The 16,853-nt window shown below is 47.6% G+C and overlaps 1 protein-coding gene, 1 long non-coding RNA gene and 1 other non-coding gene across 4 annotated transcripts in view; 1 reads left to right on the plus strand and 2 right to left on the minus strand.

The window, feature by feature from the left end:
* The window catches only part of TRRAP (transformation/transcription domain associated protein), a 140,530-nt gene extending 137,445 nt beyond the window's left edge, over positions 1-3,085 (minus strand). For both annotated transcript variants that reach the window (XM_090287915.1, XM_090287914.1), the window contains exons 1-2: positions 2,933-3,085; positions 2,480-2,529 (exon numbers count right to left, since the gene is read on the minus strand). In XM_090287915.1, the coding sequence (XP_090144041.1) occupies positions 2,480-2,529; positions 2,933-3,032 (150 nt within the window). In that variant the 5' untranslated portion in view covers positions 3,033-3,085. The remainder of the gene's footprint in view (positions 1-2,479; positions 2,530-2,932) is intronic.
* On the minus strand, positions 2,608-2,804 carry LOC150000467 (small nucleolar RNA ZL1). The gene has a single exon (XR_016513865.1). It is a non-coding gene; the product is annotated as a small nucleolar RNA ZL1 (small nucleolar RNA).
* Positions 3,086-4,763: 1,678 nt separating the features above from the next.
* LOC150000468 (uncharacterized) lies at positions 4,764-7,433 on the plus strand. Its single transcript, XR_016513479.1, has 2 exons — positions 4,764-5,145; positions 5,884-7,433. It is a non-coding gene; the product is annotated as an uncharacterized LOC150000468 (long non-coding RNA).
* The last annotated feature ends 9,420 nt before the right edge of the window (positions 7,434-16,853 follow it).

A 16,853-nucleotide genomic window follows, 5' to 3' on the forward strand; every position in this document is an offset into this window, starting at 1 on the left:
AGGGCTGAGCAAGCAGCATTATTCCCTATCAGGCCCCTCCCCCACATACAGCACGCCACAGGTGGTGAAAGGGGTCACCAGTACCAACAAACACCTAAGGCTCCACCCCTTACAACGTAACAGGTGTGGCAGCTCTATGACACAGAGGCAAACACAGGAGACTGTCAGGCTGAGGACACAGAAAAGTATGGTCCAAAAGAGGGAACAGATCAAGGTTCTAGTGAGAGAGCTAAGCAACAAGGAGTCAACCTAACAGATGCAGAGTTCAAAATACTGGTTATAAAATGCTCATAGACCTGACAGATATGCTTAGGTACAAAAAACACAGAAGGGAAGAAGTGAAGGCTACGCTAAGTGAAACGAAGGAATATCCACACAAAACCAGTGGGGAAGGGAAACCTGGGTTTAAATCAATGATTTGTAACATAAGAAATTAACAGTCAACCAGTACAGAATGAAGAAACAAGAATTGAAAGAAACAAGGAGAGGCTTAGGAACCCCTGGGACAACTTTAAACGTGCCAGCATCAGAATCATAGGAATGTCAGAAGGAGAAGAACAGCAAAAAAACTGAAAATATATGTGAAAAAAATAATGAAGGATAACTTCCCTAATTTGTCAAAGGAAATAGACATACCAGTCCAGGAAGCACAGAGAGTCCCAAACAAGCTAGACCCAAAGAGGACCACACCAAGTCACACCACAATTAAAATACCAAAGTTTCAAAATAAAGAGAGAACCTTAAAAGCAGCAAAAGAAGAGAGTTACTTACAAAGGGGTTCCTATAAGACTATCAGCTGATTTCTCAAAAGAAACTTTGTAGGCTGGAAGGGACTGGCAAGAATTATTCAAAGTGATGAAATGTAAGGACCTACATCCAAGATTACTCTATCCAGCAAAGCTATCATTTAGAATGGAAGAGCAGATAAAGTACTTCCCAGACAAGGTAAAGCTAAAGGAGTTCATAATCACCAAGCCCTCATTATATGAAATGTTAAAGGGACTTATTTAAGAAAAAGAGGATCAAAATTATGAACAATTAAAATAACAGCAAACTCATAACTATCAACAACCTAAAAAAATTTTTTAAATAAAAAATAAGCAAACAACCAGAAAAGGAACAGATTCATAGGTATTGGGACAATATGAAGGGTTATCAGCTGGGAAGAAGGGGAAGAATGGGGGAAATGGTGCAGGGATTATGAAGCATAACTAGTTGGTACAAAATAGACAGGGGGACGTTAAGAATAGTACAGGAAAGGGTGAAGCCAAAGAACTTATATGTATAACCCATGGACATGAACTAAGGGGGATGGGACTGCTGGAGGGAAGGGGGATACTAGGCAAAGGGAAGCAAGGGAAAAAGAAATTGAGACAGCATAATCAATAAAATATACTTTAAAAAAAAAAAGAAACTACTAGGCATGCAATGAAACAGGACAATGTGACCCAGTCAACAGAAATCAACCTTTAGAGTTCAAATGTTGTACGTAACAAATTTTGGCAGTCATTATAAATACGTTAAAAAAAATAAAAGGAAAATATCTTAATAAATGAAGACAGGGAAACTGCAGAGAAGTGAAATCTATCAAGAACCAAATCAAAATTCTGTAACTGAAACTACAATAATGAAAATTTTAAAATGCAAACACTGAACATATACACACTGAATTTTAAAAGTAGTATCCCAGCCTGGCCGGTGTGGCTCAGTGGATTGAGCACTGGCCTGCGAACCAAAAGGTCGCTAGTCTGATTCCCAGCTGGGGCACGTGCCTGGGTTGCAGGCCAGGTTCCTGGTGGAGGGCACGCAAGAGGCAGCTGACTGATGTTTCTCTCCCTTTCTACCTCCCTTCCCCTCTCTCTAAAAGTAAATAAAAAATAAAATCTTAAGGAAAGAAATTTTTTTAAAACATTAACATTCCAGCAGATTGGAAATGGCAGAAAAACAGTCGATGAATCAGAAGGCAAATCACTAGAAATTATCCAATGAACCTGAAGGCAGATCACTAGAACTTACCCAACCTAAAAATCAAAAAAGAAAAAACTAAAAAATGAACCAAGCCTGAGGGACCTAATGGATAATATAACTGTAGTTTGTGAGAGATAAACTGCTTGATCAAGGTCATAGAAGTTATAATAGAGCCAAAACTGATATCCTGGTCTCATTCCAGTCATATACCACTTACTGACCGAATATAAATTCACAGCAAAAGTTTGAGTGCATCCTGAGAGAATATGCCTAAAGAGTTATATTTAAAAATTAAGAAATGTTAAACAACCAAAACCAAAGCAACTATCCATAATATAAAGAAGTTGGACAACACTGGGTGCAAACTTTCAAATTCCAACTTTAAAATACAATAAATTACATTAACATAAATAATATTTTTGAAGTTACTAGTGAAAAGATTGACACAGAATAGGAAAGCTCCTAAGAATGTTTACCTCAAAATGAAAAGCATAAAATATAAAGATCATACCTCAAAATTTTCACTAACTTCTTGCATCATTTTTAACTTTGTTTCATCCGCTGTAAAATCACAAAACAAATCATCAGGTAATTGAAATTATGTTAAGGAGGTTCCTAAAACTACTGGATTTAATAAGAGAAGCAATCAGATCTTATCAGTCATACTGTCATGGTCCAACAGAAGGCACATAACTAGTTCCCTACAACCAGTCAACACACATTCATACTCCCAGACATATGTGTGCATGCACATATCAGGAGAGATAAACACACACGCACACACACACGTGCCTCTTTGGGGCTCCAGCCAGTAATGCTCATCACTTTGCTTCTCCACAAGGCAGGGAAAGAGGAAATTAGGATAAAAGTGAACATTACTATTTATAGATATGTGTATACTCTTTGAACTGAGATGAATGAGTCACAATAATGCATTTCTTAATGACAAAAAGAATCAACTCACGGGTATTTACATCAGTGAGAGCTGCAACAAACTGAAGGTATTTTTTCATCAGAGTGGTTTGGTCAACCACGGTGGCCCCTTGTGTTGCAACAAATGCCATTTTCTTTTTATCTAGTTTACTTCTCAAGAGGAAAGTATCAAGTCCATGAGTTTACCCAGTCTATCAAAAGAAATAAATAAATTAGCCAATTTATTAAGGGCACAGTCTCACAATTGCTACAAAAATCCTACCTAAATACCTGCATTTATGTAAATATTTTTGCATTAATCCAGAATACACTATTCCAACCCTGCTTTTTTAAAAAATAAAACCTACCTAAATCCACTTTATCTATTAATTTCTATACATGATTTTTCTAGACAAATGCTATTCTCTCCTACCATATTTCCTTCATTCACTAGGCCAGGGGTTGACAAGCATTCTTTATATTCTCTATAAAGAGCCAGATAGTAAATATTTTAGGCTTTGTGGCCATGAAGTCTATCACAGCTACTCAGCCACAGACACCATATAAATGAACAACGGTAGCTATGATCCAATACAACTTTATTTCTGGACACTGAAATTTCAATTTCATATAATTCTCACGTGTCATGAAACATTTTCTTTTGACTTCTTCCCAACCATTTAAAACATGTAAGAACCATTCTTAGCTCACAGCCTATATAAAAACAAGCATCAGGCTGCATTGCTCAGCAGGCTGTAGGTTGGCCAATTCTGCCCTAGGTGACTTGTCTCCAACTTCAATGTGCTTTCATTAAATCACCAGGAGCCAGAGATGGATTCCCAAGCAGAACCCAGAGAGAAGCCAGGAAGCTGTAAACAATCTGCAGTTGGAATACAATTGGCATTCAAAAAATGCACATTGAATAAATGAATAAAATGCTCTAAAAAAAACACCTGAGTCAGAAACAGGCTGTTGTTGACCACACTGGGAGAAATGCCACTTCAGACTGAAAAATAGAGGAAAACTTGGATTCTATTTTCAAAGCCTGCACAAGTGTCCAGAGAACCTGGGGAATCTATTTACCTCTCCTCCTTGCACATACCTCAGTTCAGTATGCCTGAAGAGGCGCTTCCTGTCTTATTTTCTTTCTTCAACGCACACCAATAGCTCTTCCGCAGACCCTTCAAAAACTTTGCCCCACCCGATACACTGCGTTGCAGCTCACACTACTTCCCCATGCGACGGGGACACTCTGACACCACAAAGCCGCTCTGGCCACTCTCCCAGGACCCCAAAAGCACTGCTCCCACCGAGGCAGAGAGAGCACTCACAGCTGTTCCATCCTAGCAGAGCCCACCATAAGTCCCACCCCTCTGGCCCAATGCAGGAAAAGACCCTAAAGAGACCAAAGGTAGGAATTCTGTCAACCCTGCTGGATGATGACCAGACTACTTACTGCTGCTTTTTCCAGGCCACATTCCCCTCTCCAAACGCAGAAGGCCCCACACCCCATTCGCATCCCCATCTCGGACACACAAGACTCAGGGTCACGGCCGCCCCCGTCTAATAAATTTCTCGTCGTCCCCAAATTTCATAACGGTTCGGACCCCCTTTACCACTGGGTTCGTCAACTCTTCCATTTCCCAGATCTCTGAGGGGCCTGGCTCCGTCTTCCAGCCCTGGAGGAATGGGGGATGCCTAAGGCCGGAAAACGTCCCATCCTGCCTTTCTGTTGGGGAGTAGATCCAAGACCCCGGAGGCTGAGGGTCCAGGCCCTGCTTCCATGGAGCCCCCGCGTCCAGATCCAGGTGGGAAGGCCCGAGCCTGCGCCGCAGCCGCACTCAAGCAAATGGCCCCGCCACCCAACGCCCGCTGCCCGTAGCCCGCCGCCAGTCCCTGAGGAGGCGCCGCCGGGCCAGAGGGGGTGCTGTCCTCGCCACTACCTTCGCTCTTCACGCTAAGCCAAGCGAGCCAGGTATCTGCGTGAAGGCCGAAAAATGCCAAGGCTGAGCGAGGGCACTTCGGAGGAACGGTGCCCAAATCCCACGCTCTATCTCCCGGGCTCCAACGGCCCCCGCTTCCCTCCTTTTGTCACGGCCCCAGGACCCGCAGCGCCCGCCTCCCAGGCCGTGCTACGGAAAGGGCCGAGGACCAATATCCGCGCAGCTAATCCTCCGCCTCCCGTGGCTCTCCAGCTCGAACAGGCAACAGCACAGGTTGCCGCTAGAACTGGGCCCCGCGAGAGACTGGGAATCGTGGGCACAGGTAGGCCTCCCTCTGTCACTCCACGTAGCCGCCGTGTCGCAAAGACCTCCCCACGCCTGGCCCGCGCCGCACCCGTGGTAGCCGCCGCACGCGCCTCCCGGGGCCGTTCCGCTCCTCTCCCACACTTACCCCGAATTCGGCGGCCGGCCTCGCGCAGCTCCGACCTGCGACCACCAACGCAGCACAGGCCTCGGGCGAACTGCCGCACGCCGTTCTGCCCACACTTAAAGCAGCTGCGGCCGCCGCGGGAGAAATAGGCCCTGGCGCACCACCCCCAAGTGGGTGCGGCCTGGGCTGGCAGCGGGAGCGGGAGGGGCTGTGCGGCAAGGGAGGACCCACCCGACCCTTTAAACCTCGTCTCCGTGGGCGGAGCCGCTGGCAGGGATGAAGCCGCCGCCAGGTACCTACCAAGTCTCTTCCTTGGGCTACTGCCCTAAGTCTACTCGCGGGAGCCACACTCTGCGAGAGTGCAGGAGTGACGCTGGGCGGCTGCTTCCCACGTGGGCACCCGATGGCGGCGATCGGGTTCGGGAAGAGGCCACCACTGAACTGAACGTTGCAGGCAAGGCGGGGTTTTCTCCCCCGCTGCCTTCCCAGGCTCCCTCTTAGACCCAGAGAGGGTGGAGGGAAGGAGGGTCTTTGGGTAGTGAAAGGCTGGAGACAGGCTGATATTTTGTAAGCAAGGGAAAACCCTGGTGTTCTGCCTACGAGTGGCCGACTCGTTCATTTCTTTTGCAGCAGAATCACCCCGAGGCTGGACCCCAGAGGATAGCTTTCTGTCCCATGTGGCAGATGCCTCGGCCCAGGCCAGAGCAATGAGACGGGGACGAGTAGGACAGAACGCCCTCGTGCCCAGTTGTGATGGCGTGGGCAGGACCAAAACACCCTGAGAGCGCCCTAGAACAACGGAAAGCTTTCAGGAAAAGATCCAACGCGAGACACACGAAAACCCAACAGTATCAATAAGTAACCGGATGCTGTAGGAACTGTAAACCACAAGGACCGTGATGGCGGGAGGAGTGAAATATGGGAGGACCTGTGACGCCAGGAAGGACCGGAAGAGAAATAGCAGAGATGGGCGTGAGGGTTAAACCTTATTAAAGCCGGAAAATTGGCCTGAGATGGGGTGGACGTTATTAACACCAGAAATCCTGTTTCCACCAACCCTCCCACCTTGGCCGCCACTCTAGATAACCCCCTGCTATTCTGAGATACTCAACCTGCGGAAGGAAGGCCCAAAGATGGAAGGGATCCCGCCACTAGCAACCTGCTGTGTCCCCCTCCTCAGGCTGCCTGGACACAGCGGCCGCCCTCACCTACGCCCTCTATTGCTTTCACCGACGTCAGAGCCAGAGCTCCCAGCTCACGATGCGCACGATCTAATGATTCCCAAACTTTGGTGCAGCTGGGGCACGTCTTAAAAGCAGAGATTCCCTAGGATGATACTATTTGGGAGAGGGAAGAGGTCTTTCCAACAATTTCCAAACTTTCAGTAGAAAAACCTGTAAGAGAGCCTGCCATGGTCCTGTCAGAGGCAGGGGTTTGGTCCCCCACTGTGCTTCTCTGCTCCTCACACCCCTTCCACCTCCTGAGAACACCTAAGACTACTGATCTAGACCATCCTGTTGTGGTTCTTGATGCATTTCACAGAACAAGAAACGAGCTCAAAGAAGCAGCCTGGTGTAGTGGAAGGAGCACAGTACCAGAGCCTGTCAGTGGTTTGTGTACCTAGTGTCTCACAGTTAAGGAAGAAAGGAGGCTGAGGACCTGAGCAAACTCTAGAAGACAAGCATCCTGTGACTTTTGCACTTTTGCATTCATGTGCACTATCAAGCAGGTGTTCCTGGTCTGGTTGCAGTAAGCTCTGGAGTGTTGATTCACACCTAGGTTCCTTTTGTAGGAAACAAGGACATAGTGACTCCCAAACCAGTAGCAAAGTCATTAGTAACAAAGGGCAAATGTAATTAAAGGGTCTCTGAGAAGGGAGCTGACAGCATTGGTATATTCACAAATCACAAAAGGGCATTTAGATGAACGCACGTTAGATTGTAACTCTGGAGTAACCAGTCACAGAGAAACGGGGAAGGAGGAGAGGGAAGGGGGAGCTGATCGCCCTCACTTTATGTGAGGAAGCTAGTCAATTTCACTTTAAGGTGGCAATTTCAGGGTGGGGAAGCCAAGACTATAAAACCAGCCATCTTTGTCTACTTGGTGCCCACATTCTCCTGGCTGTGAGGGTGTGCCCGGCTCTGCAGACTCGTGAATAAAGGCCTCGCTTCACTGCTCAAGTCCTGTGTCCCAGTTTTTATTGTCAGCGTTTCTCACAATTTGGGGACTCGTCCGGGATCCTCCGCCTGTGTGTGAGAAGGGGCTCTGAGCCAACGCGGGGAGATGCGTCCTACCCGCTTTTGGGTGGCCCGCTTGACCCAGGGCCCACCCACCTCAGTGTCCGGAAACAACCCGAGACTTCTTGTTGGAACAGCAATGGATCGACGCAGGGGGGAAACAAAAGCAAACACCACGGCAATCAGGCAACCTTGTGCATGGGCCAAGGTAAGAAAATTAGACTTAAGTACTGCCTTGGTGGTTGGGTATCCTCGGGAAGCTGATTGTGTGTGTGGCTGGTACGAGTGTGGAGTGCCCCTCCGCTGGGTCCGTTCTCCCGCGAGGAAAACGGCCGGAGACGGTTGAAGCATCTCGGGCTTGAGTGCATAGGTAGATTCAGCCACGGGAATCAGCTGAGGATGGGAAATAGAAATTCTAGGCCTAGGGATGGGGCCAAGGAAGGCCCCACAAACATTCCACCCAACAGTCCATTAGGGAGAATGTTAGAGCACTGGGGAAAGGATCCCCGGACCAAAAGTAAGGAAAAACGGACAACGGTAAATTATTGTTGTTTCCTTTGGCCAAAGGAACCCATTTAGGGGAACTCTGTCTTCTGGCCCCAATTTGGGTCTGATGAATGTTGGATTTGTCAAGCCCTGGTCTTATATGTGAGTGATTGGGCATCAGCCTTCTTTTTGGATTTGTTTGTTTGTTTGTTTTTGGAGAGAGGAGAGGGGAGGAAGAGAGGGAGAGGCATCACTGTGTGGTTGCCTCTCGCTCATGCCCCCAGTTGGGGACCTGGCATGCAGCCTGGTCATGTGCCCTGACTGAGAGTCGAACCAGCAACACTTGGTTCACGGGCCGGCGCTCGGTCCACTGGACCACAGCAGCCAGGGCCAGGCATCAGCTTTTAAGCAAGAGAGGGAATATTCTCTCTGCTAATCACTACCTACGAGCAGATCCGCAGGTCTCTTCCCTGGAAAAAAGAAAAAGATAAGGCCTGGGACCCTCTGTCCTGTCTCTCGCCACCTTATGGCCCTGGCCAGCCAGCGGCCAACTGGGCAGAGGCACCGTGGACGGACAGTACAGACGGAAGAGGCAAGGAACACCTAGCAGCTACCCCACCAGTATCCGCCCCCATGACACCTACGGCGCTGGTGGGAACTTATCTAAATTAAGAAAGGAATTGAAGCAATGTAAGCAAGACCTAAAGAACTTCCCTGTGCAGCCAATGTTTCCCCTTAGGGAGGTCTCCATGGGTCCAGGACATATTAGATATGTCAAATGCTCCTTCAACAAGCACTGAAGTTAGAAACTTCAAGCGCAATATGAAGCGCTTGGTAGAGGACCCCCTTGGACTGGCGGAACAACTAGACCAGTTCCCCGGACCCAGCATATACATGTGGACAGAATTAATGTCTATACTAGACATCTTCAGTGGGGAAGAGAAGGTAGTGATCAGACAGGCTGCTATGAGGATATGGGAAAGGGAACATCCTCCCGGTCAGGGAATTGTCCCGGCCTAACAAAAGTTTCCCAGTATAGACCCTGAATGAAATAACAGGCCAGAGAATAGGGCTCAGATGAGAGACCTGAGGAGCCTCGTCATCAGGGGAATCAAGGAGTCCGTTCCCCAAGCACAGAATGTCTCCAAGGCATTTGAAATATTGCTCCATCAAATTCCTACAGAAGCTCAGGGACCAAATGAGGAAGTATTCTGGTCTAAATCCAGAGAGTCCTGTAGGAGAGGGACTCTTTAAGAGTCACCATTGTAACAGAAACTGGCCAAATAGTTGTAAGAAATTGCAAAAAGTAAATGAATGGGCCAAATAAGGCAATTGAAAAACTCCTCAGGAAAGCTCAGAAAGTGTATGTTAGAAGAGAGGAGAAGCAGGAACTTCAAAAAGCTGCAGGATATCTCTGCAAATCTAGGAACTTTTAGCTGCCAGATACTGAGTTTAAGTACAGTCCTTCACCACGTGGAAAAGAACAAGAATTGGAAACATGTTATGGTTAAGTCTAAAGAAGTAAAGGGTGTTTAGAAAGTTTGTGAATGTTGCAGAAGTTCTGTGGAAAAGTTGTTTAAACCCTGCTAGCTTCCTTTGGGCAGGGGAAAAGGGGACTCAAGAGGCTTTAGAGCATAAGTGCCTTGATGTCATAGAATACCAGACTAGGTCAGACCGGATTTTAGAGAAAAGCCCTTACAGGATAGACAGTCCCTCTTCATCAATGGCTCTTCCCGAGTAATCAATGGGAAAAGGCATAATGAATATGCCATTATTAATGGGGACTCTCAAGCGCTTTCTGAGGGAGGGAGGCCGCCTAATAATGGGTCTGCACAGACATGTGAACTCTATGCTTTAGGGCAGGCATTAAAATTACTAAAGAATCAGAAAGGAACCATCTATACGGACTCTTAAGTACGCCTATGGGGTAGCCCATACCTTTGGAAAAATTTGGCTAAAACGAAGACTAATAAATAGCAGGGGGAAAGAACTAGTACATGAAAGACTAGTCAAGTCAGTCCTGGATGGCCTCCTACTCTCTGCAGAAGTCACTATAGTCCACATCAATGGGCATCAAACTGGGGAATCATATGAAGCTAGAGGAAATAGGCTGGCTGATAATGCAGCAAAGCAGGCTGCGTTAGAGGGAGAAAGTAAACTCCTCTACCTGGTCCCGTGCCTCCCCACTGTGTCAATAGCTCCTACCTTTTCCTTGGAGGAAATCAAGGATTAACTCAGATAGGAGCCTCGAAAGATGCGACTGGTAAGTGGAAACTCCCAGATGGGAGGGAGATGCTGAATAAGCATGTCCTCAGGGAAATTATGATAACACTGCATCAAGGCAGCCATTGGGGACCTCAGCCTCTCTGTGACACAGTCCTCAGACAATATGGGGGGTTTGGAATTTACACTATAGCTAAGCAGATCTGTCATGGATGCCTCATATACCAGAAGGTGAACAAACAGGCAGTACGAAAGATGCCAGCTGGGGGAAGGCCGCCGGGACTCAGGCCCTTTCAGAGCATTCAGGTTGATTTTACTGAAATGCCAAAGGTGGGTCATCAAAAATTTCTCTTATAATAAATCATTTCTCGGGGTGGGTAGAAGACTTACCACTTCCATCAGCCACAGCAAGCAAGGTGGTTAAAATAATCCTTCAACAAACTATCCCCAGGTTTGGCTTAGTCGAAAATATTGACTCAGACAGTGGGAGTCATTTTACCTCCCAAGTGCTAAAGGGTGTTATGAAGTGTCTAGACATCAAATGGGAATATCATACCCCCTGGCACCCTCCTTCCTCAGGCCAAGTAGAACGCATGAACTAAACCCTAAAGAAACAATTAGCTAAATTGAACTTGGAGACCAAGTTACCATGGACCAAGTGTCTTCCATTGGCTCTCCTCAGGATCAGGACAGCTCCAAGGAAGGATATTTGGATATCACCCTAGGAGTTCCTACATGGACTCCCTTACCTAGGAGGGAGGACTGAGCTACCCACCCTGGAGACTAAGGATCAGTTCTTAAAGAAATATGTATTGGCTATTTCATCTACCCTTGCCTCTCTCAAGGTGAAAGGCCTCCTTGCCCAGACCCCACCACTCGAGTTCCCGGTTCACCGCTTCCAGCCTAGTGACAAGGTCCTGATCAAGTCCTGGAGAGAAGAGAAACTTCAGCCCAAGTGGGAAGGACCGTTCCAGGTGCTCCTGACCACTGAGACTGCCGAGAGAACTGCTGAAAAAGGGTGGACTCATTACACTAGGGTAAAGGGACCCCTAGAAGAAGAGGTAGAGGCTAAGTGGGAAGTAACCTCGGAGCAGGGGAGGGACCCTCTGAAGTTAACTCTCAGGAAAAAGTCATGTTCCCCAGGTGGGGGTGTGGGCCCTTTATTATAATGCTCTGTTGGATAACTGTCTCCTTCCAGGGCACTCTGGGCTGGGTCAGGCCAATAACCCTAATTATTAATGTAACTGAAAGTACAAATCCCCAAACTCTGAAGTTTGATGCATGCCGAGTTTTGTCTTGTGGGGACCTTACTTATCAACATTGGCTGTCATCCCAGGAGAAGTATCTCTGTCCCTATCTAGAAAACAATGGGATTCTTACATACTTAGGGAACGGCCCTTGTCCTACCTGGGAGGATATTTGGTGGACAACTAACCCTAGTGGGTAAACGTCTGCTCCCCCTGAGCAAGTAAAACTGCTCCTGCCTAAAATAACTTTAAGCAAAGGAGCTCCTCCCCCAAACTGCCAGACTCTCCAGTGCAACCCTCTTCTTCTGACACTGAACCAGCCACAGACCGTAAGTCAGGAACCCCATGTGACTACCAAAGTTTACGGCCTAGGAGCTGATGTATCTGGCATAAATCCAGTAGGGTGGCTAGGTCTTCACTTAGTGACAACTCCTCATACCCTAGAAAATCTAACTTCCCCCAGCCGGACCTCAGAAACACCTCAGAAAATACCTCATAATGATCCAGCCAAGGTAAAAGTTTTTGAAGTGATAGATCTCAAACAAACCTTAGAGATAGAGACTGGGTAGAGGGACGCAAATGTTTGGGTAGAATGGGTCAAATTTACCATTAAATCCCTGAATAAAAGCAACTGTTATGCTTGTACCACAGGGAGACCCCAGGTACAGGTCATACCATTTCCACTAGGCTGGGACTCTGGCCCCTCGGGAATGGCCTGTATGCTCACTCTCTACCATGATGAGAATGCATGGGGAAACGAGACTTGAAGAAGCTTGTCTCCTCTTTCCCTCTGTAGGGAGTAATGGGACTCAATCCCTCCCTTCATACTCAGTGGGGCCCATGAATTACTCTTCTTGCCTCTCTAGGTGGGAAGCGAATTCGGGTACCCCTGTAGGAGAACTCCTAACTTGCACTCATACCAGAAATGCGAGTCACCTTCACAGTGGGGCCGGCAACTATATTCCCCTCCAAATCCCCAGAGCAGATGTCTGGTGGTATTGTGGGCAGAGGAATCTCTGAAAAATCCTACCTGACAGGTAGAGTGGAACCTGTGCCCTGGTTCAACTGGCTATCCCATTTACCCTGGCATTTCCAAAACTGGTCCAGACTGTCCCTGCTAGGAAAAAGAGGTCAATGGCGCCTGGTGGATCCTTCAATCCTCATATCTATATTGACACCATCGGGGGCTCCAGAGGAGTTCCAGGTAAGTTTAATGCTAGAAATCAGATAGCAGCAGGGTTTGAGTCAGTGCCCTTCTGGTGGTCGACCATTAATAAAAATGTTGATTGGATAAACTATATTTATTATAACCAACAGAGGTTTATCAATTATAGTAGGAATGCTATAGAAGGAATCGCTCAACAATTAGATGCCACCAGTCGAGTGGCTTGGGAGAACAGGATGGCACTGGATCTGATGTTGGCAGAAAAGGGAGGTGTATGTGTAATGTTCAGGGGACAGTGTTGCACATTTATCCCTAATAATACAGCCCCTGATGGATCTATCACTAAGGCTCTGCAAGGACTAACTACCTTAGCAAATGAGCTGGCGGAAAACTCAGGTATTGACAATCTCATAACAGGATGGTTAGAAAATTCGTTTGGCAACTGGAAAGGAATGATCTCATCAGCTCTCGAATCCCTTGTAGTGGTAGCAGGCGTCCTCACAGCTTTAGGCTGCTGTATTATTCCATGCACCCCTGGCTGGTTTGGCTCAGTGGATTGAGCGTCGGCCTGCGAGCTAAGTGTCGCTGGTTCGATCTTCCAGTCAGGGCACATCAGAGAAGGAAACACTGACTCCAAAAAACCTCCGCTGCCTTGCAGCATACCTCTTCAGGGGAAAGGCTAAGGGAGTAAACCCTGACAGAAAATCCGGAGCCGGAGTCCCTAAGGCGGTTTGACGTTGTAGTCAACACCGGCAACTCCTGCGGCGCACCTGAAACCAAGCTGTATTGACTTCGTCTTTCCCTTGGACCCTTCAGCTGCGAAGAGAGGGGGGGGTCTGCTGCATGGGCCACAGCAGACCCTCCATATCACCCTGCCCAGGCTCTGTAGCTTCAGCTTCACTGGAGAGGACACTCCAGCGTCATTGCAAGATGTCGATTCAACACGGGAAGAGACAGATACCGTGTCACTCCCGAGTCGGACTGCACAACCATTCTCGGCGGTGCAGATAGACTCTTAAGAAGCTACACCATCGTCTCTCGAGACGGATGGCTGCCGACGATTATTCCATGCGTCAGAGGTCTGGTTCAAAGGCTAATTGAGACTGCACTAACTAAACAGATGCCAGCAACTTTTCATAATCTCCTCCTCCAAGAGACCAAAGGGAATCCTAACCATGAGGAAGAAAGTCGAGAAATCCTCCTTAGATTTGAAGGGATAAATAGAATGGTTTGAGTAGTCAATTTTTCAAAAGAGACAGGGGGGAATTGTAGGAAACAAAGACATAGTGACTCCCAAACCAGTAGAAAGTCATTAGTAACAAAGGGCAAATGTAATTAAAGGGTCTCTGAGAAGGGAGCTGACAGCATTGGCATATTCACAAATCACAAAAGGGGCATTTAGATGAATGCGCGTTAGATTGTAACTCCGGAGTAACCAGTCATGGAAAAACGGGGAAGGAGGAGAGGGGAGGGGGAGCTAGTTGCGTTAGGAAGAGGGAGCTGATCTCTCTCACTTTACTGCGAGGAAGCTAGTCAATTTCACTTTGCCATGGCAATTTCAGGGTGGGGAAGCTAAGACTATAAAACCAGCCATCTTTGTCTACTTGGCGCACACATTCTCCTGGCTGTGAGGGTGCGCCTGGCTCTGCAGACTCGTGAATAAAGGCCTCACTTTACTCCTCAGTTTTTATTGTGAGCGTTTCTCACACTTTCATATGTGACTTCCTTAAATTCAATACCAGCGCAAGTTGCCAGAATGGAAAAGAGGGTGTAAAGAAGACACACCCACTTCTTGAGCACCAGGACACAGTCTAGGTTTCTAAATGGAGGAGTGTATGGCCTGGGCCAGCTAAACTGCCCCACTGTGGTCTCTCAACATAAGGGAAAGAATGAGTGTAGAATAGTTCATTGTAGTGACCCTTTCCTCAAGCCTCAAGGATATAGATTGGTAAGGACTATGGCACAACTAAAGACGAGGGTTACAATGTTGTTGTTTTTTATTGTTTGTTTGTTTTTGTAGTTGAATTTAGAGAGAGGAATGGAACAAGAAAAACATCAAGTTGTTATTCCATTTATTTATGCATTCACTGGTTACTTCTTGTATGTGCTTTGACCAGAGATTGAACCCACAACCTTGGTGTATCAGGACAATGCTCTAACCAACTGAACTACCCTGCCAGTGCTAAAAATATTTTTTTTTACAATTTATTTTTTAATTAGTTGACATAAAATTACATGTTTCTGGTGTATAACATAGTGCTTTGACATTTATATACCTTACAAAGTAATACCCCAGTTAGTACCCATTGGACACCATGGATAATTTTTGCAATATTATTGACTGTATTCCCTATCCTGTACTTTATATCACTGAGTAGTCACTATTATTTAACTGTTGCCATTATTGTTTACCTGAAAAAAGCTATGTTGAATTCAACTGCAGAACCTCATATGTGATCATATTTGAAAATAGGACCCTTACAGAGGTAATCAAGTTAAAATGAAATTAAGGTGGGCCCTAATCCAATGACAAGTTTTCTTATAAAAAAGGGGGAAATTTGGACAAAGACACACATAGTGGACAGGCCAGGTGATTGTAGTGTTGCATCTACAAGCCAAGGAACACCTGAGGTGGCCAGAAGCTGGAAGAGAAGCTGAAACACACCCTTCTCTTGGGCCTTCAGAGGGACCATGGCCCTGCTGACCCCTGGATTTGGACTTCTGACCTGGAGAGTAATGCCATCTGTTGTTCTAAACAAAACACTGTCATACATTGTTACAAAAGTTCTGGGAAACTAATATGGCTGGCAATTAACCTAATCTTTTTAAACACTGTGTGGGTCACAATGTTTTGAATATAGCCAGGTTTGCAACCTCTGCTGAAGGGGAGGAAGGTGTGGTCACTGCTTTTTATCCCAAATCTACAGGGGGCACAGCTGAAGGAAAGAGAGCCCTGGCCATCCACAGGCAGAGCCCCCAGCCAACCCCAAGGAAGGGGCGCTGGCGTTAAATGAACCTCCACTGGGAACCTCTGCTCTCGCCTCTGCCCTCCCACTTCAAGCCTCAGACCCTCAGGAGCCTTAGTGTCTGCACCTATGTGATGAGAACACCAGGATCCCCATCTCACACACTGGTTTCAGGATCAGAAGGGGTCAAGGTGGCAAAAGCATTCCGTGAGAGGTTCTTTGCTCCTGGGGGCGAAGGAGAGAGGCAGCAGACCTAGACAGCTCAGCCCTTCACTTGCAGCAGGGAGCTCCTGGGTTTCCAGGAGAACAGCCTCATCTCTCAAGGCCATGAGGGTGGGGAAGGTCTAAGCACAAACGGAGCCCTGACACCATTTGTGGCTTCCAGAGAAATGAGAATGATAGTAAGTGTAAAGAGAGTTAACAACACACCCTTTGAGCCAAGAAAAAAATACAACGGTAGGGACAGTCGCAATTTTGTGGACTGAGAGGTGGTGTGAGGGGCTGTGCCCCAGGGCCACGAGGGACTGCTTGAGAGGGACAGTTCCCTCCCTAGCCCTGGGAGATGGGGGGAACGGGAGGAGGCCGTGTGCAGCAGCTGCTCCTTCTCTGCCCCTGCCCTGCCCGTGCTCTGTGGCCCCGCTGGTGACAGGCACCTAGCGGGACAGTGGTGTCTGCTTCAGGGACCTGAACACAGAGCGCAGACGAGACACGTCTTTGCACTGCTTGCTGCTCTTGGGGTTGAAGTCACACAGCTGGGCCACCTTCTCCCACTTTGTGCCTGGGATATCCTCCTTGGATTCCTTCATGAAAGCCTCCTCGGATGTCCTGCAGGTGGAGATAGGACAGAGGTCTCAGAGCTGTCTGCCTTTTCCCTGAATCAGTGATGCTCTGCCCCCACTGAGCACGGCTGCTTTGCCCAGCCTACTCTGGACTGCCCTGTGCCCTCTGACCTCAGGCCCCTGGGAACAGCCTTGGCATCAAAGGAAGCCTAGTTTGGTCCTGCCTCAGGGCCTCTGCACTTATCAACTGCTCTGGGAATGCTTTTCCCCCCAAACCCGCTGCTCATGGCTTGTTGTTTCTAGTCATTCAGGATTGAGTAGACCCTGCTCTGTGTGGTGGGCCACTGTGGTTGGAAGTTGGTATTCGCAGGCAGTCCTTGCAGCTGATCAGCCTGGGGGTAAATCCCTCCCATTGACGTGCCAACAGCAATCAAGGCTCAACTACAAGACCAGGGTATACAAAGCGCACACTGGTTTGGAGGGGTTTGGTATGTAGA

Source organism: Furipterus horrens, unplaced genomic scaffold (genome assembly GCF_987537825.1).
Source record: "Furipterus horrens unplaced genomic scaffold, mFurHor1.1.pri manual_scaffold_10, whole genome shotgun sequence".
Classification (NCBI taxonomy): Eukaryota; Metazoa; Chordata; class Mammalia; order Chiroptera; family Furipteridae; genus Furipterus; species Furipterus horrens.